The following is a 23,308-nucleotide window of genomic DNA, read 5'->3' on the forward strand; positions in this document are numbered from 1 at the left end:
AGGAGGAAACAATATGTATAGTCAAATTAGTTAAATGTGCATGAAATCATGCTAAATAGAAACTAAAATGAGACTTTCTTTAAATCAAAGCTATCTATAATATTTTGTCTTTTCTTGATTTTTTCTTTGTTTTTGAATTTTTCTAGATTTTTTTTTTTTTTTGGATTTTTCGACATTTATTTGATATTTTTTTTTTGTTTGTATTTTTGACATTTTTCTATGAAAATGAATAATGATTATTGATTAATAATATACAAGCCCTACGTCATTGGCACTACAATTAAAAAAAAGAACTGTAATAATAATAATAATAATGGTAGTAGTAGTGGTAGTAATAATAATAGTAGTAGTAAAAGTCCCTTAATAATAATAACTTCTAAAATACTCTTAAAAGCTCTTTTAATTGACTTTTATTATTTTCTATTTTTTTGGGATTTTTAAATTGAGTTTTTTTTTTTTAAATAGAAATTCTAAGAAAAAAGTAAATGAAAGAAAAAATAAAAGAAAAATAAAAAGAAAAAAGCCTGACCACTTTTCGGCCGAAACCAGACCAGCCTTCCCCATCTTTTTCCTCCTCTCTTTGTGCCAGGGTTCCTGCAGTTTCTCTGCTGCAGCAGCAGAATGTAGGGCGCCACTACCTTTCTCTCCTCTAGCACCACCGCTGTCTTAGTCCAGCATCTTCCACCACCCCTCTGCAGTGTCCAGTCGGCCTAGATTTGCCAAAAAAAAAAACTCCCAACAAAACCCCTGTATCAGATGACTGTCCTAGGAACAAAAAGCTACGTCCACAGCCGCTGCCACTATTGTCCTACGGCTGCCCGCGCCCTGCTCCATCTACTGCCATTGCCCAGTGATGCTGAGCGTGTCCGGCCACCAAAAGGTGCTTCCCCACTGCTTCTCTATCCTTTCATATCCGTCCTTCCCTCTCTGTTTCTCTCTCTCTCTCTCTCTCTCTCTCCCCTTCCCTCCCTCTCTAAAATTCTATTTTCTGGAATTCTCACACATGCAGACCACTGCCATGCCCTTCATCAACCACTTTCCATTACAGCCATGCCCTGGAGACTGAAAAAAATAAGAAAAGAAGGCAAAGAATTGAAGTAGATCAAGATGATGATGGTGAAGATTGAGAGATAATATGAAAAGACATCAAAACGTGTATCTAAAAATCATGTACAATTCATACGAGGAACATCTGCAGCTGTAAGTTGAGATTTTGGATGTAGTTGAACCAATGAACCTTGAATGGCAAAGATGAGAACTTTACCATATTCATGTTAACAACACATGCAAACTACAAGTTGGTATTTGAATCACAAAAAAAAAAAAAAAAAAGGAATGGCAAAGATGAGAACTTTATCATATTCATGTTAACAACCCATGTAAACTACAAGTTGAAATTCGAATCAAAATCCAAAAAAAAAAAACAAAAAAGCAAATGGAATGGCAAAGATGAGAACTTTATCATATTCATGTTAACAACACATGCAAACTATTAAGAGTGTTCAATAAACTCCAACCCGTATGCAATTTCTATGCTCCAATCACAAGAATATCAACAAAAAGAAAGCATAGAGAATCTACCTTTCAAAAGGTTCAGCTTCTTCTTACCCTATTCAAATCAAAATATTCTCTTTGAGCATTGTAAATCAGCGGTAATAAAGGAGAGAACGGAAATAATGATGTCTCCTCTTAGGGCTTCTCTCCTTCACGAATACACATTCGTTATCTGATTCCTAGGTTAAACTTAAGCTCTTCTCTCCTAGGAACATGTTCCTCCTTCCTCTTGTCCTTTCCTTGCCTTTTATTTTTTAATAAAAGAGCTAGGGTTTGGTTAAAATTCCCTTATTTCCAAGAGTGCCCTTTAGAGACGAGGAAATTTGCTTCCTTGTCCTAGAAGATGTTTGGAAGTGAACCAAAGCTTATTCTAAGCCAAAAATCTTAGAATAAGCAATGGACACCTAATTAAGCTTGGAGAATTGGTCTAACCTTGAAACATGGGATTAAAGCCCAAAATTCACAAAAGAAGCCTAGTTCTCACAAACATGGGTTAACCAATTTCTAAGAAAGACTAAAATATACTTGGTTGAAAATGGGCATCGACTATACAAGAGAGGAAAAGAATTAGAGGATACTCTTTTGTTAATAGATTTTCATAGATTATTATCCCATTTTCAAAATCAATAAAACAATCTCGCTTAATTTTCTTGTTCATTTTGACTTTGAGATTTGGGTGTATTGATTTCTAGGAGGCTTGGTGGGATGAGCTCTTCCTCTTGCTTCTTTTATCCTTCAAGTGATCACCAACTCAAATGGTCAAGTGGCTCCAAATGTCAAACTGGCTACAAGTCTCAAAGGTTGATCTATCAAATCTTGTAGTCTTTCCAAGTGTTGCCTCTAGCATAAGTGTTTAACCACACATGTATGGTTCTAGGAGTAGGACTAAGGCTCTCACTAAGTTGTATGGTCAAACTGCTCAGTTGTCATCCAATATCCACTTTTCAACATTTCACCTCTTTAGATGAGCATCGCTCCCATACTTGGAAAAAAATTTGATATTGTTGAGAAGTCTCCAAACACAACTTATATGTCATTCAATGATAAAGATAGCTGCTTTGCCACCCCGACTTCTCCTCAGTTAGTATCAAGCTCAACCAGGCTATAGAGCTGTCAATTCTGGTGTTGTGATATTTATGACAATTGGCATAGCTCTAGAGGAACGAGATTGACTGAGATAAGCCAAGCTGCTGCTACATAGCCTCAACAACAAAATTACCGAGAAATCAAATGCTAGAAGGAGAATCTAAGAGATATTCATGTTGCTGATGATGGCACAATTTCTTGCAAACAACTCAAAGAGCTCATTGTAGAAACTAAATACAAACCTAAATACAAATGTGCCAACCCAATTTTGTTACATTTGATGAGTTTGTTTGTGTTGAAGCTTGATGTACATTGTTGGCCTGCAAACTAACAGCTTAAGCTTTTGGGTAAAGTGGTAATCTAACTTAGTATCAAAGTTGGTTACCAAGAGGTCCTAGGTTCTAGTCTTGTTGCCTGTGTTTATTGTGTTTTGTGTGACATTAAAAATTATCGTGTTCATTGTAATGGGTGTTATTCATCGATTGTTTATCTCTCCATGTGCTGTCAGGCTGCATGTTTGGGGGAGTGTTAAAGCTTGAAATTCATTGTTTGTCCACAACCTAACAGCTTAAGCTTTTTTAGGTAAAGTGGCATTCTAACAGTTTGTGTGTGTGTGAGAGTGTGTGTGTGTGTATGTTTTTTTTTTTTTTCCTCTTCAAGCCAATGATTTTCAGTAGCTTGTCCATTGCCTATTGTACCAAAGAAGCACAATAATTATTTCAATAGTTTCCCCAATATACTTCCCAATATGGCTGCAATCTAGCTATTACAATTCGTGAGGTTCAATGAATTGCCAGTGATTCTCTAGCCATGGTGGGGTAACTGCCATAGGCAATGTTCCAATCCTACAGTTGCCAAATCTATATAAAAATATGAGGAGCTTTATATTCTTCTGCAATCATATCTGGACCGTGCAGACAAATTACTCCAATAGCTGGGGAATTTTGAGTAATGCAGGGATGTAAACTTGCAGCAATTAGATGACAGATTGGTAGGTTTTGTTTTGTTTCTTTTGGAAATCTTTTGGTATATTTCATATTCCCATGAGCTGTCTGTTGACTCTGTTCCTTAAGAGTGGATAAAATAAGACGCTAAGATGGCCTAAGAAATGTTTCTCAACAAACTTGGGATTTGAACAAATTAAGATTCCACATGGCCATTAAGAAATTGATGAACTAGAATTTGTGTTCAAATTAGCCATGTGGGCAGTTGATGAACTCATGTGGGCTTGTTAATTCAAGGATGGCTAAACAGAATTTGAAGTCAAATGTGGCACTTGGTAGGATATGGTTGCAAAGTTTTGCAGGGGCTTGTGAATTGTGATGTCGGAAGGCAGTATATAGTAGGAGAAAGAATGCGAACTTTTACATCGGCATGGTCATGGTCATGGTCATGCATGGCTTAGATAACAGAATATTGCATATTATCAACATGAAAAATGTCTTCCTATAGTCAAGGTGAAGAAAAAGCTTTTGCTCCAAATAAAGAAACAAAAAATACGTGATGCTGAGTACCAAGTTTTCCATGCCTGTTCACTTTGCCTTGAAAGCTTATAAATGGAGAGGGCATTTGGATGAAGGCAAAATTTGAGCGGACCAAATAGTGACAAGTTAAAATAAATGGATCCAAAAAGAAACACTTAAAAGGCCAATTAAATTGTGCAATGTGTTACTAAGAGATTCCATTAACTAAATTTAATGACCAAATTGAGACTGCCATTTGTTATTAAATTTATTTAAATGAGTACCAGTGAGGACAAATAAAAATTGCTAAGTAGTCCTATGCTTTAAGAATGATGTGCTTAAGCCAACAACTTGGTACCATTTGTAAAAAATTCTGCTTTAAAAGACAACAATGATCAACAAAATGCAATGTGTCACTCAAGCTGTCCACATAAATCCAAAATAATTTTCCATTAACTTTTTCTCTGGCTAATAAGATTAGAGAGGATAAATGGGTAAAATTCTAGGGAAAAAATTTCAATGTGAGTTGGTTGCATGTCCCTCGAGGAGGTCAAATGACTCAAATCAAACTTGGATTCTTCACTTAAAGCCTCTAACAGAGGCACCCTTAAGGCTTTTGAAAAAACAATCTTCCAAGAGCAAAGATCTGCCTCAAAAGCACCTTAAGAACTTCAATCTTCAAGCCCTTAATAACATCGAGAACAAGACTTTTTAAGTTCTTGTCAGTTTGTTTGTGACTACCAATTTAATTTGATCTCTTGTAGTCCAAGTAGAGATCTTCTCTATTTGTTGGGAGATAAAGTCATATAGATCCTTGATAAGAACTTTCAAGAATAAAAGAGTCAAATGATACTGTTTTTGTACATAGATTTTTAGATTTTGTAATCTCATTCTCAAAACTGATAAAGCAGTATGTGGCTTAATTTTATTGTTTATTTGGACTTGGAAGTTATCTAGTTAGACAACGTCAAGAATTTAGAGTATTTAGATTGCAAAAAGGTGTTGAAAGAATGAGTGTAAGCCTTTACAGTCTTACATGTGGAAATTTTTTTTTATTAAATGTCTCATTCCGAAGGCCAAACATCTTTAAACCAATTAAACTTATGCTGCATATGAAGTCAACATTGAGCTTTCATTTGAATTTGCAAACAAAAAATGAAATTTATTAAATAGAGAAGAAGAATATACAAAGAGGAGGATAAAAAATCCTCATTCCTTAAAAATGATAAAAAATAAAGTACAATAAAACCAATTGAGCCATCGAGTCTTGTTAGAAATTTCTCAAAATATATACCCTTAAAACAACCTCTTTACATTAAAAATTTGTGCATTCCGCTCTGATCAGATCCCCACTGCAAGTAGCATGCACTTCCAAAAAGTCACAGCACTTTTTTCTTCCCAAATCCAATGAAAAATATACCCAAAACTTATCCACCATCTTGGGGTTTGGGCACACCCAACCCTGTCCAAATAAACCAACCAATCTATTTCACATGCCTAGAAAATGGAAATGTAGAACTAGATGATTTACAGTCTCGAAAATGTGAAAACACAAGAAGCTCACATTCAAGGACAGTGCCTTAAAGGGCCTCCTACTTTGTAACATATTTTTGGTGTTAACTAAGACTCTATTAAGGGCCACCAACCCAAAAAATTGACTCTAGAAGGGATCTTTGATTCCCAAATACGACAATGAAAGACAATAAAGGAGGGCAAAAATATTTAGCAATGCTAAACCCCACACTCAAAACAGCCTTCCAAAACATTTATGAGAACCATTTCCCCCTTCATACTTGGTCAGTAGAATAAAATCTGAGATTGGATGAGGGGGAGATGCCTTTATACGCTTGCTCAAGAATAACATTTCTCTTAATAGGTGTGTCAAATTTTCGAAAGAGGTAGTTCTTGGTTTGCTGATGGTTTATCAGCTTTCATTAGGTTGGAAAAGGGCTCTAGAAGTGTTCATAAGGGAACCTAAACTGCTAGATATCGATTAGGCTCGGGTAGGAAAGTTTGAAGTTAGCGAAATTTTTGGTGTTTATTTTGGGTGGTGTAAAAGGGATGGGATGGTGAAGTTTTGCAAATGATTTTTGCAAATTTGCTAATGAGCTTCGTCATGATTATAAAGGTGTAGGTTCTACATGCTCTTCATATGGAAGGGAAGAGAAGTGAAGGCCACACAAATGGTCTTCAATCAGAGAAGTTGTGTCTTCGGTGTTGGGTGAGCTGCGATAAAATGAATTGGGGTTTCTATACTAGAAAATGTTGTAGCTCGATCAGAGGTGAGTGTCCATACGATGAAAGTTTGTAGGGTTTTGGAGGTTGCTGTGAGTCTTGTAGAGGCAGCTAAGGCTAAACTTGGGGATGAGGAGGTTAAGAGTTCTGGGCTGGGTTGTCTACTTCTCATTTTGGATTTGCCCCATATTTGAGAAAGGAGGAGCCTCATTTTAAGCAAAGTTGGGCCACCTAATTGAGCAGGCCCAATGTTTAGATAATAATTCTACAGGCATCTCTTTGGATTCAAAAGAGGGCTCTTCTCTCATGGATCTTTCACAGATTGGCCTTGGCCCTGAACAAGTCCATTGTATGGATATGAGCGACCAGGTCACTTTCCTGTTCTAGTATGATTCACAGAAGCAAGATATAGGGAAGGTGGTTTGTCAATCATCTGCTAACTAAATTTAAAACCTTTCTCTAGTTCTCCAAGACGAGCATGGACCATATCAATATTTAGAGCATTATCAAGACAATTTTAGCTTGGTCTCGAAAACAGCTTGTGATTAAAATGATGATGAAAATAAGTGTTAGATTGGCTATTGATTCTGGTTTTGCAGAGGGATTAGTGGCTGGTGTTGTCAAGGATAATAAAGAAGAAGCTGGTTTGGGTAGGAAACCTGATGTTTCAGCTTTCAAATCTGAAAAATCTAAGGGTCTTCAGATTTATGCTTGTCAGAAGGCTGCTCTAATGGGTGTGGAAATTAGGAAAAAGAAGTGATGAGAGAGCATTCTGGTAAGATAGGGCTAAAGATGAGATTTTGAAAGGGAGTTTAGTATCGTGGAAGATATAAAAGCTAAGATGATGGTTATAACTAATGATGGAGCTAACAAAGGGAGGCTAAGAAATGGGGAGATCTTTTAGATAACAATAGTGATAACATTAGTGAGGTTGATTGTGATGGGGTTTGCTGTTAGATGAGAATGAGGAACAATATAGATATGTTTCTGAATCTTGATGTAGTCAAGGATTTATCATATGTACACCGATCCTCGTTTGAAGGATTCGAGGGGGTTTCTGTTTTTGAGAACGATAAGTTTGAATGTTTGATAATAAATGCAGTGCAAGGATTGAATTCTACCTATACCAGTGGAGGTGATTTCTAGGAAGCATTTAGAAGTTCAAGATTGTTAAAATTGGGAGAAAAAGTTTTTTTCTTTATTAATTCACACTTAATACAAGGATTACAAGGGTATATATGCATGAGAGAATTTGGAAAAAATGGAAAGTATATATTGTGCTAAATGGAAAGTAAATATATCGCTAATACTTCTCCTCAAGTTGGAGCATGGAGATTCGTAATGCCCAACTTGCGGGATAAGTTTTGGAAATGATCACGACCCAAAGCTTTGGTAAAGATGTCGGCAAGCTGACTGTAGGTAGGAATATGTTTAGTGAAGAAGAGGCCAGCACGTAACTTTCACGAATAATATGACAATCGATTTCTATATGTTTAGTACGTTCGTAAAAAACAAGATTCTGGACAATGTGAAGAGCTGTTTGGTTGTCACAATATAAGAGCATAGGCTGGGAATGCGGTACGCCAAGATCATTTAAAAGAGTTTTGAGCCATGTAAGTTCGTAGGTAGTGGAAGCAAGTGCCCGGTACTCAGCTTTGGCGGAGGAGCGAGAGATTGTAGCTTGTTTCTTAGTGCGTCAGGAAATTGGACTAGTGCCCAATTGAATGAAAAACCCAGTGGTGGAGCGACGAGTGAGTGGACAACTAGCCCAATTCGAATCAAAATAAGTGGAGACTTGAAGAGTGTTGGCAGTAGGAAAAAATAAGCCTTGACCTGGAGAAGCCTTAATGTATCGAAGAACACGTACAACAGCATCATAATGCGGTTGTCTGGGCTGGTGCATAAATTGACTGAGAATATTGACTGGAAATACAATGTCGGGATGAGTGATGGTGAGATAGATCAAACATCCAACGAGTCACCGAAACGAGCTTGGATCGGAGAGAAAATCACCATCAGTATTATTGAGCTTCAAATTTTGTTCCATGGGAAAGTGGGCAGGACGAGCACCCAGATGACCCTATCAATGAGGAAGTCTAGAGCATATTTGCGTTGGATAAGAAAAATGCCAGTAGGAGAGCGAGCTACTTTGAGACCAAGGAAATATTTCAATTTGCCAAGATCCTTGAGTTTGAATTTCTGAGAGAGCATGACTTTGAAAGAGCTAATATCGGAGAGATCATTGCCTGCCATGAGAATGTCATCAACATAAACAAGTATAATAGTAAAAGATTGACCCCGAGAGCAGGTGAAAAGAGAGTGATCGGCCTGAGATTGGGTGAAACCCGCAGCAAGTAAAACAGAAGATAATTTAGAGAACCAAGTGTGAGAAGCTTGCTTGAGGCCATAAAGGGATTTCTGAAGACGACAAACACTAGTCTCCCCCTGTTTGCAATAACTTGGTGGAGTGAGCATATAGACCTCCTCATCGAGGTCACCATGGAGAAAAACGTTTTTGACGTCCAATTGAAGAAGATGCAAATTCCGAGTAGCAGCCACTGTAAGAACACACCTAACAGTAACGAGTTTAGCAACAAGAGCATAAGTGTCATGATAATCCAAACCTTCTACCTGAGTGTAGCCCTTGGCCACCAAGCGAGCTTTGTGTCGCTCTATGGATCCATCGGTTTGAAGTTTTGTTTTGAACACCCATTTACAGCCAATTGGTTTTTTGCCAGGTGGAAGGGGTTGAAGAACCCATGTATTATTGCTTTCTAAGGCTTGGATTTTAGAAGCCATGGCATCACGCCAATGTGGGTGCAGCACAACCTGAGAATAAGAGGTGGGTTCGGGATGTTGGGACACGACAGAAAGAAAAGCCAAATGTTGATTAGAGAAACGATGATAAGATAAAAAAAGGAGAGACAATGAATCGTACCTGAGGAACATCTTGAAACTTGTGAAGCCGTGGAGGATTTTGATAAAGTAGGGTAGATATAATCAGCCAAGTAAGAGGGATGTGTGACAGCTCGTTTGGGTCGTGAGGAGGTGGGTGGAGGGGTTGGTGGAAGGGGCGAGGGCGAGGGTGTCGGGGAGGATACCAAGGGAGAAGGAGAGAGAGGTAAGGGGCTAGGGGTAGGTGTGAAGGGAGGGTGTATATCAGGAATAGGAAGGGGAAGGACGGGAGAAGAGGTAGGAGTTGGAGGTATGAGATGATAGGGAAAGATATGCTCTTGAAAATTGATATCACGGGAGATGAGAATTTTTTTGTTTTCAAGGTCGTACACACGATAAGCCTTATGATGAGAGGATAACCCAAGAAACACATTGAAAAGCATGAGAAGAGAATTTATCGCGATGTTGGCAAGTGGTTTGGGCGTAGCACAAGCACCCAAACACTTGCAAGTGTGTATACAATGGTGGTTTCTGAAAAAGAAGTTCATAAGGGGACTTATGATTGAAGCTGGGTGTAGGAGTGCAATTAATTAAATAGGTGGCTGTTAGAATGCATTCGCCCTAAAAAGAGATGGGAAGGTTGGCTTGGAAACGTAAACACCGAGCCACATGAAGAAGATGACAATGTTTATGCTCGGCAACACCATTTTGCTGAGGTGTATCCACACATGTGCGCTCGTGAAAAATGCCTTGATCATGGAAAAGAGTTTGAAGCGAGGTGGATAGAAATTTGCGACCATTATTAGTGCGTACATGCTTAACAATGCAATTGAAATGATTTTTGACCATGACGCAAAAATTTTTAAGAAATTTTTAAGACAAGTAAAGTATTAGATTTCATGCGTAGAAGATAGACCCATGTAGCACATGAGTAGTCATCCACAATTGTTAAAAAATAATGTGCACCAGAAAGTGAAGCTGTAGGATAACCCTGCCATATATCACAATAAATTCGATTAAAACAAAATGTGTTCTTATGTGTATTCAAGGAAAAAGGTAAATGAGTGTGCTTTGCTCGAGCACAAACATCACAAGGCAAATAAGAAGAAATATGTTAGGTTTTCGGAATACATGAAATGGAAGGGTGACCAAGACGTTGGTGCCAAAGAGTAGTGTTAGAAACACGTTGAGAGTGGAAAACTGAGGCGGAGGGAGGTTTAAAGTGGTAAAGCCCGTTCCGTACTTCACACGTTCCAATTAGCTTCCTTGTTGATAGGTCCTGAAAGACACAAAAAGTAGGAAAAAATATAGCCACACAATTGAGATCAGTGGTAAGTTTGCTGATGGATAATAAGTTAAATTTAAATGAAGGCACATAAAGAACATTAGAAAGAGAGAAAGAAGGAGAAAATCGCATGGTGCCGGTATAAGTTACAGAAGCAATTTCATCATTTGGAAGCTTAATGGGGCATGGCCGATTGAGGAGTTGAATATTATCAAGAGAAGACAAATTGGAAGTCATGTGATCGGAGGCACCTGAATCAACAATCCATTCAGTGTTAGAAAGAGAAGCAGAATGACAAGAGGCGAGGTTACCGGCAAAATTGGTAGAGTTGGTGTTCAAGGATGATAAAAGATCCAAGAGTTGACGACATTGTTCGCTGGTGAGACTAGGGATAGCAATCTCAGAAGAGGTTGAAGAACCGGTGACAGTATTTGTAGCCGTTGAAGAATCAAAAGCTTCCATAACGTCAGATAGTTTAGATAAATAAAATTTTCGAATTAGGTTAAAGCGGATCTTTGCGACGACTAGAAATTGAACCTTCGATATAATAATTGCGCCGTAAGAATTGTAACTAAGAAATGAAAGAAAACCAGAGTCCGGAGAGATTGCCTGAGCACACGCCGGAGAAATACAACAAGCGCCGGTAAGGGAGACCTAGAGATATGGTCGGACAAGACTACTGCTCGCCCTTTCCTGAGAAACTGTTGGAGGACGGAAACATGAACCGAGAATGTTGGAGAAGACACCGGGGTGGAGAAGACCCAGACGGCCGGGATGGAGATGTGCTGGCCAAAAGTTGCTGCAAGCACGGAGCATGACAGAGAGCAGAGAGCGACGCCGGAACATGGAGATGCAGTGGCAAATTCTTGAGGGCAGAGAGTGCAGGGGCGTGACAGAGGGAGACGGTAACACACCAGAGAAGACAAGAGACCTATGAAAAAAATTAAAGAGAGTTGAGAGCACTGAGAAGTTGCCAGAGATGAGATTGAGAATTTCCCTGATATGGGAATGTCGGAGAACCGAGGGAGAGAGAGCTAGAGGCCGGAGATCTACGGCACAGACTGCTGCTCACTGGACTGAGAAAAAGCCGGAGATGACGATGTCGGAGATCTGAATGATATGGGATCGTTAGAGAAGACAACCGGAGTAGCTGGTTGCAGAGGACGAAGACGACGCTGGGAACTGAGAGACGGCCGCACCTCAGAACAAAAGTGGAGAAGCCGAGAGATAGGACGATGGAAACTGCAGGGAGAAGGAGTGCCGAACAACTACGAAGAAGACGACGGCGACAGTGACGGATAGCAAACGGCGATGGTAGAGCAGAGAAAGAGAGACTAAGAAGACTGTGAGCGTCGGAGAGACGAGTCGTAAAAAAAGGCACGCCGAAGAAGACGTTGAAGAGCCGCAATTGAGATACGTTGGAATGGCCGTGTGATTTTGATGCCGGAACCTGTGGGAACTTGTTGGATGTGTGCGGCGGCAGCAAGGTTGTGACAAGGGTGTGGCGATAGTAGGACAATGAGGATGATGGCAAAGAGAGACAGACTAGCAAGTATGGGGGCGGTGCGGCAAGGCAAGAAAGAGAAGAAAAAAAAAATTAGGTTTGCTCTGATACCATGTTAAAATTGGGAGAAAAGTTTTTTTCTCTATTAATTCACACTTAAGACAAGGATTACAAGGGTATATATACATGAGAGAATTTGGAAAAAATGGAAAGTATATATTGTGCTAAATGGAAAGTAAATATATCGCTAATAAAGATTTTATGGGTAAACTGGATTTAAAATGTGTTGCTGGAGGTAGTGAAGTGCACTTTGATGGGGATAAAAACAATGTAAAGGAGGGTCAAGGGAGTTAGCTAATTTGAAGTGCTTGGTGAATTATGGTTGAAGGGATTGAAAAAGGCTTTTCTTGGTTAATTATATTTTGATTTTGATTTTATTTTAATTTTCATTGTGTTTTTATTTTTGGATGGGCTTCTTGCCCACTTAGGTTGTAACTTCTCTTTCTCAATCTAATATACCTTTTTTATTTTATAAGAAAAAACAAAAAAAATAAAAAAAGGGTAAAGTTGTGACATTAATCTCCAGACTATTAGAAGAACATTCAAGGCCTTAGTATCCCTGTGATTCATCTGCAAGCTAATTTACTTTGAATTTTCCTGTGAGACACCAATTTACCAAGCCCCAAGCCCCCTTCCTCCTTAGACTTGTAGGCTATGTTGAATTCTGCAGGTGTGGAGCCGCAGATAGCCGCACCAAACCAGCCACCATCTTTGACACTGGAGATGGACGGCCACCTGCTCTGCAGGCTTTGCTGAAATTGCAAGCCACCATATTTGATTTTTGCTCCTCCCCTCCTATATATATATATGTGGGTTGTAGTGAGGCATGTTGTGAGTTGAATGTGCTGTATGTGTAGAGGTGTGTGCAGCAGAGAGTTGTGAGAGTGTGTGTATTGCAGAGTGCAGAGAGCAGAGAGCAGAGAGCAGAGAGGTGTGATAGTGAGAGAGAGTTGAGCAGTGGCTCCTCCGTGTATTATTTCTCCCAGATTATAGTGCAGTGGTGTGTGCTCCCGTGGACGTAGGTCAGTTTGGACCGAACCACGTAAATCCGGTGTTCCTTGTGGATGTGCATAATTTTTCTTCGTGTGTGATTGTTGCTCTAGGTCTATAATCCCCCAACAATTGGTATCAGAGCTTTGGTCGGAGTAAAATCGCCAGATCGAGAAAAATTCCGGATTTTGAGCCCCTGTCCAATAGCTCAAAATTTAATTTTGAGGCTACCATTGAACTCCTCTCGGCGAGACGAAGCCAACGGCAGTAACCGGAGCTCCAACAGAGCTCGGACGAAGCCGCCACGCGCCCCCACGCGCAGGCAACACGTCGGAGAGGCCGTCACGCACGCCCACGCGCCGGCGAAAGTTCGGCGAGCATGCGGAGGTAGAAGACGCTGACGTCAGCATCCACGTCAGCGCCGCGTCAGCCAAGTCCCGTCCACGTCAGCGCTTTGACAGCCGCCACGTCAGCGCCACGTGGCGCCAAGCAAGCTGCCACGTCAGCGCGGCTGCATCACTGCCACATCAGCCGGGTCCCACGCCACATCAGCGACACGTCATCAGTTGACCCGCAGTGCCACGTCAGCAGTGATCACACAGTGCCACGTCAGCGGTGGACCCCACAGTGCCACGTCAGTAGTGGGCCCACGTGCCACGTCAGCAGGGTTGACCATTTTGACCAAGTTTGACCGAAAGTTTGACTTGGCTTTTTGAAGCCATTTCGGGTCCGTTTTTCGAGCGACTTAAACCATTTCTAGGGTTTTCGGCCGTTCCGGATCCAACCGTGCTGTCCAATTGAGCTAATTCCATCTCTAGATTAGCGAATCGAGATGTCGAACCAGAAGAGCTCTCACATCGAGATGTTTGACGGCACGAACTTCGGTTTCTGGAAAATGCAGATCGAGGATTTCTTGTTTGGTAAGGAGTTGCACTTACCACTGATGGAGAAGTCAGATTCCATGAAGGAGAGCGAGTGGGAGTTGCTTGACCGAAAAGCCCTCGGAGTTGTGAGGATGACGTTGGCAAAGTCTGTTGCCTTCAACATCAAGCACTTGACAACCACCAAGTCCCTTATGGATGCGCTATCGAACATGTATGAGCAGCCATCAGCCGCAAACAAGGTACATCTCATGAAACGACTGTTTACAATGAGCATGTCTGTAGGTGAGAGTTTCAGAAGGCATCTGAATTTCAACGAGTTGTCGGATCAACTCGCCTCGGTAGGGATTACCTTTGACAGTGAGATCCGTGCCCTATTAATTCTCAGTCAGCTGCCTGAGCGTTGGAAAGGTATTGTAACTGCGATCAGTAGCTCTGCAGGAAAATCGAAGCTGAATTACGACGAGGTTATCAGCATGATTTTGACAGAGGAAATCAGAATGCAGTCGAACAATGCTTCCACTTCAAGTTCAGCTTTGAATGTGGAAAGTCGAGGAAAGGGAAGCAGGCATGGACGACCTTACAATCGTGGCAGATCCAGGACCAGGAGGTCCAAATCCAGAGATCCCAGAGGCACTCAGGACACAGGTTCCCAAAGCACCAAAGTTATTGAGTGCTGGAACTGTGGAAAAACTGGTCATTACAAGAACCAGTGCAGAAGTCAGAAGAAAGATACGAGGGCAAAGATAGAAGCAAATATTGCTTCCGGAAACGATGATTTGTTGATCTGCTCTTTGGAGAGCAAAAAGGAGTCTTGGGTGTTAGACTCTGGAGCTTCATTCCATGCCACTTGCAGCAGAGATTGCCTGGAGGAGTATACATCAGGTAATTTCGGTAAAGTATATCTGGGCAGTGATCAACCTTGCGACATTGCCGGTAAGGGGACAGTGAAGATCAAAATGAACGGGTCAGTATGGAAGCTGAAGGATGTCAGACATATTCCAGACCTGAGGAAGAATTTGATCTCAGTCGGTCAATTGGCAGATGAAAGTTATAACACATCTTTCATTGGTGATGAATGGAAGATTTCGAAGGGTGCATTGACAATTGCTCGAGGTAAGAAAAGTGGCACTCTTTATGTAACTCCTGATACATGTATGTCTATTACAGTTGCTACAGGAAATGATGATAGCAACCTATGGCATCAACGACTCGGACACCTGAGTGAGAAGGGACTCAGGGTGATGCACTCAAAGGGTAAGTTGAGTGATTTACAGTCGGTGAAGATTGACACATGTGAGGACTGCATATTTGGGAAACAGAAAAGAGTTAGTTTCCAGACAAATATCAGTACCCCGAAGAAGGAGAAACTTGAGCTAGTCCATTCAGATGTATGGGGACCAACAACCATTTCGTCTACAGGAGGAAAGCATTACTTCATCACGTTTATCGATGATCATTCACGGAAGGTATGGGTTTACTTCCTGAAGTATAAATCTGATGTTTTTGATGCTTTTAAAAATTGGAAAGCAATGGTAGAAAACGAAACTGGTTTGAAAATCAAAAGGCTGAGAACTGATAACGGTGGAGAGTATGTTGACACCGAGTTCAAGAAATTCTGCTATGAGCATGGTATTAGAATGGAAAGGACTGTGCCAGGTACGCCTCAACATAACGGCGTAGCCGAGCGGATGAACAGAACGTTGACAGAAGGAGCCAGAAGCATGCGTATGCAGTCAGGCTTGCCAAAGATGTTTTGGGCACATGCAGTCAACACAACAGCTTATTTGATTAATAGAAGTCCTTCAGTACCATTGGACTATTGCCTACCAGAAGAAGTTTGGAGTAACAAAGTGGTAAGACTTTCACATTTGAAAGTTTTTGGTTGTGTTGCATATGTACATATCAATGATCATGTCAGGGATAAGCTGGATCCGAAATCCCGAAAATGCACTTTCATCGGTTATGGTGGAGATGAATTTGGATACCGCATTTGGGATGATGAAAACAAAAAGGTGATCAGAAGCAGAGATGTGATTTTTGATGAAAAGGTGATGTACAAAGATAGGCACACAGCTGAATCCACCGAACCAGTTCAGAGAGAACCAACCTGTGTAGATACGGATAATGCCCCAGAATGTGTCGGGACACAACAGCAGAATGCCGAGAATCCTCAGGTGGAGGAACCAGTGGAGCAGATCGTCGCACCACCGCCTCCTACTCCAGCTCCGGAGCTTAGGAGATCTACTCGGCCTCATATACCAAACAGAAGGTATATAGATTATTTACTTCTTACAGATGGAGGAGAGCCCGAATGCTATGATGAAGCATGTCAGGCAGGAGATGCGAGCAAGTGGGAGCTTGCGATGAAGGATGAGATGAAGTCCCTCACCTCCAACAGAACGTGGGAACTAGCTAAGTTACCCAAAGGTAAGAAGGCCCTTCACAACAAGTGGGTGTACAGAATCAAAGAGGAGCATGACGGCTCCAGGAGATACAAGGCTCGGTTAGTAGTTAAAGGCTTCGAGCAGAAGGAAGGAATTGACTACACCGACATTTTTGCACCAGTTGTGAAGTTGACAACCATCAGATCTGTTCTGAGTATTGTTGCCTCAGAGGGTTTACATCTTGAGCAGTTAGATGTGAAGACGGCGTTTCTTCACGGTGATATTGATGAGGAAATCTACATGCATCAACCAGAAGGATTCTCAGAGAAAGGTAAAGAGAATTTGGTGTGCAGGTTAAAGAAGAGCTTGTACGGTCTCAAACAAGCTCCCAGACAATGGTACCGGAAATTTGACGGCTTTATGCACAGGAATGATTTTACAAAGTGCAACGCCGACCACTGCTGCTACTTCAAGAGGTATCAGTCTAGCTATATCATTCTGTTGTTATATGTGGATGACATGTTGATCGCAGGACCAGATATAGAAGAGATCAGGAAATTGAAGCAGCAATTGTCAATGGAATTTGACATAAAGGACTTAGGCTCAGCGAAGCAGATACTTGGGATGCGAATCTCCAGAGATAAGCGACAGGGAACATTGCAGCTATCTCAGTCGGAGTACATTGGCCGTGTTCTACAGAGGTTTAACATGAGCAACGCCAAAGCAGTAAATACACCTTTGGCAGGACACTTTCGCCTCTCCAAGGATCAGGTTCCCCAGACTGATGAAGAGAAGGACTTCATGGCTAAGGTACCTTACGCCTCAGCCATTGGAAGTCTCATGTACGCTATGGTTTGTACCAGACCGGATATTGGCCAAGCAGTGGGAGCAGTCAGTAGATTCATGTCTAATCCAGGAAAGACTCACTGGGAAGCAGTGAAGTGGATCTTTAGGTACCTCAAAGGCACTACTGATAAGTGCTTATGTTTCGGCAAAGGAGAATCGAAAGTCAAAGGATATGTAGATGCCGATTTTGCTGGTGAAATTGATCACCGCAGGAGCACCACCGGATACATATTCACTGTTGGCACAACAGCTGTTAGTTGGATGTCGCATATACAAAAGATTGTTGCCCTATCCACTACAGAAGCTGAGTATGTAGCAATGACGGAAGCCAGCAAAGAGATGATTTGGCTTCAGGGTTTGTTGACAGAGCTTGGGTTAAAGCAGGAGAGGAATGTTTTGTACAGCGACAGTCAGAGTGCGATACATCTGGCAAAGAACTCAGCATTTCATTCCAGAACCAAACATATCGGATTGCGTTATCACTTCATCAGATCTCTATTAGAGGATGGAGTACTGACACTTGAAAAGATTCAAGGTAGCAGAAATCCAGCTGACATGTTGACAAAGGTGGTAACTACAGAGAAACTGAAGTTATGCTCAACTTTAGTTGGTCTTCATGATTGAAGACATACATGAGCACAACATTTGCATATACACTGGTTGAGATGCTGTCTCCGCCTCCAAGTGGGAGATTGTTGAATTCTGCAGGTGTGGAGCCGCAGACAGCCACACCAAACCAGCCACCATCTTTGACACTGGAGATGGACGGTCACCTGCTCTGCAGGCTTTGCTGAAATTGCAAGCCACCATATTTGATTTTTGCTCCTCCCCTCCTGTATATATATATGTGGGTTGTAGTGAGGCATGTTGTGAGTTGAATGTGCTGTATGTGTAGAGGTGTGTGCAGCAGAGAGTTGTGAGAGTGTGTGTATTGCAGAGTGCAGAGAGCAGAGAGCAGAGAGCAGAGAGGTGTGATAGTGAGAGAGAGTTGAGCAGTGGCTCCTCCGTGTATTATTTCTCCCAGATTATAGTGCAGTGGTGTGTGCTCCCATGGACGTAGGTCAGTTTGGATCGAACCACGTAAATCCGGTGTTCCTTGTGGATGTGCATAATTTTTCTTCGTGTGTGATTGTTGCTCCAGGTCTATAATCCCCCAACAGGCTACACCCAACATTCCAAGTAACCATATGAACCCTCTTCTCTCCTACCCCTGGCCAAAGGAAATCTCTCATAACTTCCTCAATTTTGTGGCTGCTCCCCCCAGGAAATGAATAAAGACAAATAGTAGGGAACCACAATGAGCTAAAGAAGTAAACTCCAATACCCTATTGTGGTTATGGTTAAATTCCCAAATTTCTCTCTCCCTTAAATTTATTCTATGACCAGAGAGCCCCCCAAAAATCTGCAAAAATGTTCAACTTCTAGTTTTTATTCTCTAATCGCAATTACAGTAACACACAGGAGCCTCATAAAGGAAGTTTGTTAATTTTAGCATTTGCGAACTTTTGACAATGTTCCCGTTTATACTATGATACATGTTAACTACATTAGCCACCTTATCGAAGACCGATTTATTTACATATTTTATCAAGCAAAAGGATACAAAATGTATGCTATAATGCATGCTCTAGTTCATTCCTTCATATTATTCTTTTGATCAGCAATGCAACAGGACTTGGGGGTACCTACCCTCTCTCTCTCTCTCTCTCTCTCTCTCTCTCTCTCTCTCTGTTTCACACACATTCACAGATGCATGCACACGTAACTTGTTGATGGTTCTGAGGGCTTAATTTGCACCTTTCCTTGTTTCTTTCACCTTCAAATTTAATATTATTCAAATTTCAGAGAGCTCAATATGCTATATTGCTTAGTGGAACTCCTGCTTTATCGCGACCAATTGAGCTATTCAAACAGGTGCTTTTGATTTTGTAGACTCTATAGCATGTGGATGCTTCCGAATATTTGGAAAAATGTATTTTAAACAGTGTGATTTAACTGATATTGTACCACACACTGCAGCTAGAAGCATTGTATCCCGATGTATATAAGAATGTTCACGAATATGGTAACCGATATTGCAAGGGTGTAAGTCATAATTTCTATTCCTTCTTATAATGTTTTTCTAATAATAAAAATACATGGATGGCGCTAAACCACTTTATTGCTTTCACTATGAATATTGCAGGGCGTATTTGGAATGTATCAAGGTGCAAGTAACCATGAAGAACTGCATAATTTGATGAAGGCAACGGTGATGATTCGCAGACTTAAAAAGGACGTTCTTTCTGAGCTTCCAGTGAAGCGTAGACAACAGGTATGTGTGTATGTGTGTCTGGGTATACGATATTTTTATTTTTATTTTTTTGAATAAATAAAGAATTTTGTTAGAAAGAAAAGAACAGGTGAAAAAACAAGGAGTCCTTGAAAAGGTGATAAACAACAAATGAAAAGAAACATCACTGTTGATGCAATGCAATCCAATCTAATTGCAGGTCTTCTAGGGGAGCTTTCCTAAATGAGTCATTTGCAAAGCACCTTAGCAACGCAAGAAAAACCTCTGTGCTCCAGCCAAATTATGAGCTGTGGCAATACCCTTAAATATTCTGCCATTCATTTCTAACCATTTTCACCAAACAGTGGCAAGAACTATGCATCTTCACAAGGCTTTCCTCTCCTATGCCGTCCCAAAAGCTCCAGAATTAATAGCAAAGAAAGCATCCAAAGCTGAATGACAAACCCATTTCTCACCATAAACTCCAAAAAATGTCATCCAAATAACCCATGCAATGGACAATGTAAAGCAGGTGTGAGCAAGTCTGCCCACTCCTAAAACAAAGGACTCATACATTTGGTGGTAGCACATTGTTTGACCTTCACATTTCAAGCAAATCATCAGTATACTTTTTTGAGGACCACAGTTCAAGTAAAACATCTTTTGAAAGCACTTCTGCTTTCCAAATAAAAGAATGTGAAAAAAAAGGGGATTAGAATTAAGAGTATTGAGTCAAGTGAAATTACATACAAGTAAAATGCCCTGAGGAATGAAGAAACCAAATTCTTCATTCTTGCCCCAAATTAGCATAAAAAAAATTATACTAAGGAGAAAGAGAAAAATGGTTAAGATGGTCTGGATATGTGCAATGGGGATCATTAGATCAATTTGTGCTGGATAAGGGGGAGTGACAAGGGTGGTTAATATATTTTTTTTTCTTTGAGTGGACTTCCTTTCCCCTTTTGCTGTAACTTTTATTCCTCATTCTAACACATTTTTTAATCCCACAAAAAGGGGGGGTAGGGATGACAAGGACAAATATGGCAAACTTAGGGAAACTGATTTAGGGTAGCATTTGAGAATGAAATGGGGAATTAATAAAATTAGGCTAGAAAATTAGGAATTTAAATCTGGTTTGGACACTATCAATCAGAGTAATAGACATAGGATGGCTTAAAACTATTAGCATCACAGTAGAAGGTTTTAGGAATTATTTTTAGTAGAAGGAAGTCTCTCACATTCTAGGGTTTAAGGTTTTTCAACAAATGTGGACAATTCTTCATTAAACTATCGAGAAAGTCATTACACAGATTATATGTATGCCTCTTGGCAGCTTAACCTTAACAATTATTGATCTTTACTGTCAACACTAAACTAATTTTGGCCATACAAAATGAACTGAATAAAATAAACCAGAACTCCAGAAATGACTGAAAACAAAGATCCAAAATACCCTTAACATAGGACACTGAAATTAAAATAACCCAAAAAACCTTGTGAACAATTTTATTGCAGTAACTCATGAACAGTGCTTGTGCTACAGTACTACAGCGCTGCGACTGTGTTTATGAAATGAGGGATATTATTTTCACTTCTCGGAATTATGATGTGGAAGTTTTGAATGGAAGAAATCTATCTTTAATATCTGTTAAGGTTTGATATTCAATGTGCACAACAGCTTAAGCTTTTTAGTGTAGTGATAATCTAACATGGTATTAGACCCATGATTGCCACAAGGTCCATGGCTCTAGTCTTGTTGCCTGCAGTAGTTTGTTAAAAAGAAACTATCTCGTCTCCAATATGGGTGTTCCATGTGTAATCCAGCTGCATGTGCGGGGTAGTGTTGAGGCTTGATGTATATATTTTTGCCATGACCTAACAGCTTAAGACTTTAGATAGAGTGGCATTATGGCAATCTAACAAGATCAGTATGGGAAATGTGTTGTGTAATCTCATTCTACTTTTTGATCTGCTAGTTGGTCAAGCTATGTTGTTCTTTTGAAACATTTTTTCTTGGAGAATGTTTTTATCTGGGAGCTGAACATTTATGAAATTCATTGCTCAAAGCTAGTTTATTATTCCATTAAGTTTACATCAGGAACACTAATTAACAAATGCAATCCATGCAATGAAAATTCCTTAGTCATGGACTAAATACTAATATCAATAACAATGTTTGGTCTTATTTATCATCCTCCCTCTCTTTCTCACTGCGTGTGCATGGGCATTCTAGTTTAGGGGGTTAAGTTCCACTGAATTATCCCCTTTAGGTTAATGTGACCATCATCAATCAATCAATAAATTGGGTGAATTGAAAATAATAAGCACCTTTGTAGTTAGGAAGTCAATTGAACACAAATTTGGCTGAGCTCCCGTCGGTGGTGTATGTGCAACTCCGCAACTGATGTGGTCAAAACAGGTGCCCTTTCTGTCTTAAAGGGGTACACCCAAGTAACATGTTTTCTTGGAGCAGTTATATCAGAAGCAAATTGGAGTTACGAGAAGGAGAAAGAGAGGGAAGTACAGCATGAGACTGGATGTTGCCTTAGTTAACCTAATCGATAATTGAAGTGTTAAATCGTACTTGCTTGGTTAATTGACAGCAGGTATGTATAATGTGTTTCTGGGAATTTCATAGGCAGGGTTTTTGGAGTTTACAGGATATGCTGATCAGAATCGATTGTTTGAGATTCTGGAATTAAGGGCATGATTTTGGGAATAATTGGTGTAGAATCCCTTTATTTCAAGGTTAAGAAATTCCATGTCATGTTTTTAGGCTGGCAGCCTGGTGTGAGTGCCAGTTGGTGCCAGGAAAGCTCTGCTGGATTGACATACAAAGATGTACATATTGGATTTACTATACTCTTGAAGGTGTTGACAGTTCTTTCCTGGAGTATTGGTTAAGGAAGGTGCAGATCTTGAAGTTACTGCTGCTGGCACACTTGGAAGGAGCTGTATTAGAAAGTAATGGAAATTAAGATGCCGAAAGGTGCATGACCAAGGTAAATGCTGGTCAGGAGTCAACTCCCTTCATTCTCTGTCAAATAAAAAAAAATAGAAGAAAAAAAAAAAAAAAAAAGCTAGAAAACGTTGCCCAGTTTTTCCCCACAACTTGTTCTTCCTTCATATGAGGAGTTGTTTTGGGGTATTTGTGGGTGTGTGAAATCAAACTTTGCATTTTTTTAAGAACAGTGTGCTGATGTTGTGAAATATTTCACAAAATTGATTCTTTTCCTACTCATAGTGATAGGCCACAATATTTCTACTTAAGGTTGTGACCATAGTAGTTAAAAGCGCGCCTAGGCGGGAGGCGCAGAGAGGCTAGGAGGCTAGCGCCTCATTCCATGCGAGGTGAGGCAACCTGCAAGAGGCGCGCCTTGAAAATTTTGAGCCTGTTAAATGAAGAAATAACCAGAGGCCAGAGCCCTAGCCCTCATTCGACTAAAACAAACAGGAGTCCTAGCCCTCTTCGACCCTTCGCAGCCCCCACGACCCTTTGCGAGCTCGTCTTGCACATTTCGAACCAGCAGGAGCCTTCGCGAGCCTTCAAACCAGCAGTGTGAGTTTGTCTGCGAGCCTTCAAACCAGCAGGAGCCTTCGTGAGCTCGTATTCGAGCCTTCAAACCAGCTGCGTGAGTTCATTTTTGACATTTCGAACCAGAACGACTCTTTGTGACTTTGTCTTCCACATTTCGAACCAGCAAAAGCCTTTGAAGCAGTACGAAACCAGCAGGAGCCTTCGAGCCTTCTTGAGTCATCAGGCTGCTTAGATTTTCAAACTAGTAAGTTGTCTCGTCTTCTTCTTCTTCTTCTTCTTCTGCTTCTGCTTCTGCTTCTTTGTCAGTGCTTC

General features: G+C 40.6%; 1 protein-coding gene across 9 annotated transcripts in view; it reads left to right on the forward strand.

Annotated features, from left to right (window-relative positions):
• LOC131151656 (uncharacterized) overlaps window positions 1-23,308 on the forward strand; it is a 147,988-nt gene that overhangs the window by 106,990 nt on the left and 17,690 nt on the right. For 6 of the 9 annotated variants that reach the window (XM_058102949.1, XM_058102957.1, XM_058102950.1 and 3 more), the window contains 3 exons: window positions 19,032-19,100; window positions 19,206-19,271; window positions 19,372-19,500. In XM_058102949.1, coding sequence (XP_057958932.1) covers window positions 19,032-19,100; window positions 19,206-19,271; window positions 19,372-19,500 — 264 coding nt within the window. The remainder of the gene's footprint in view (window positions 1-19,031; window positions 19,101-19,205; window positions 19,272-19,371; window positions 19,501-23,308) is intronic. The other 3 variants (XM_058102954.1, XM_058102958.1, XM_058102953.1) reach the window with 1 other exon arrangement.

The sequence above is a fragment of the Malania oleifera genome, chromosome 3, assembly GCF_029873635.1.
Source record: "Malania oleifera isolate guangnan ecotype guangnan chromosome 3, ASM2987363v1, whole genome shotgun sequence".
NCBI lineage: Eukaryota > Viridiplantae > Streptophyta > Magnoliopsida > Santalales > Ximeniaceae > Malania > Malania oleifera.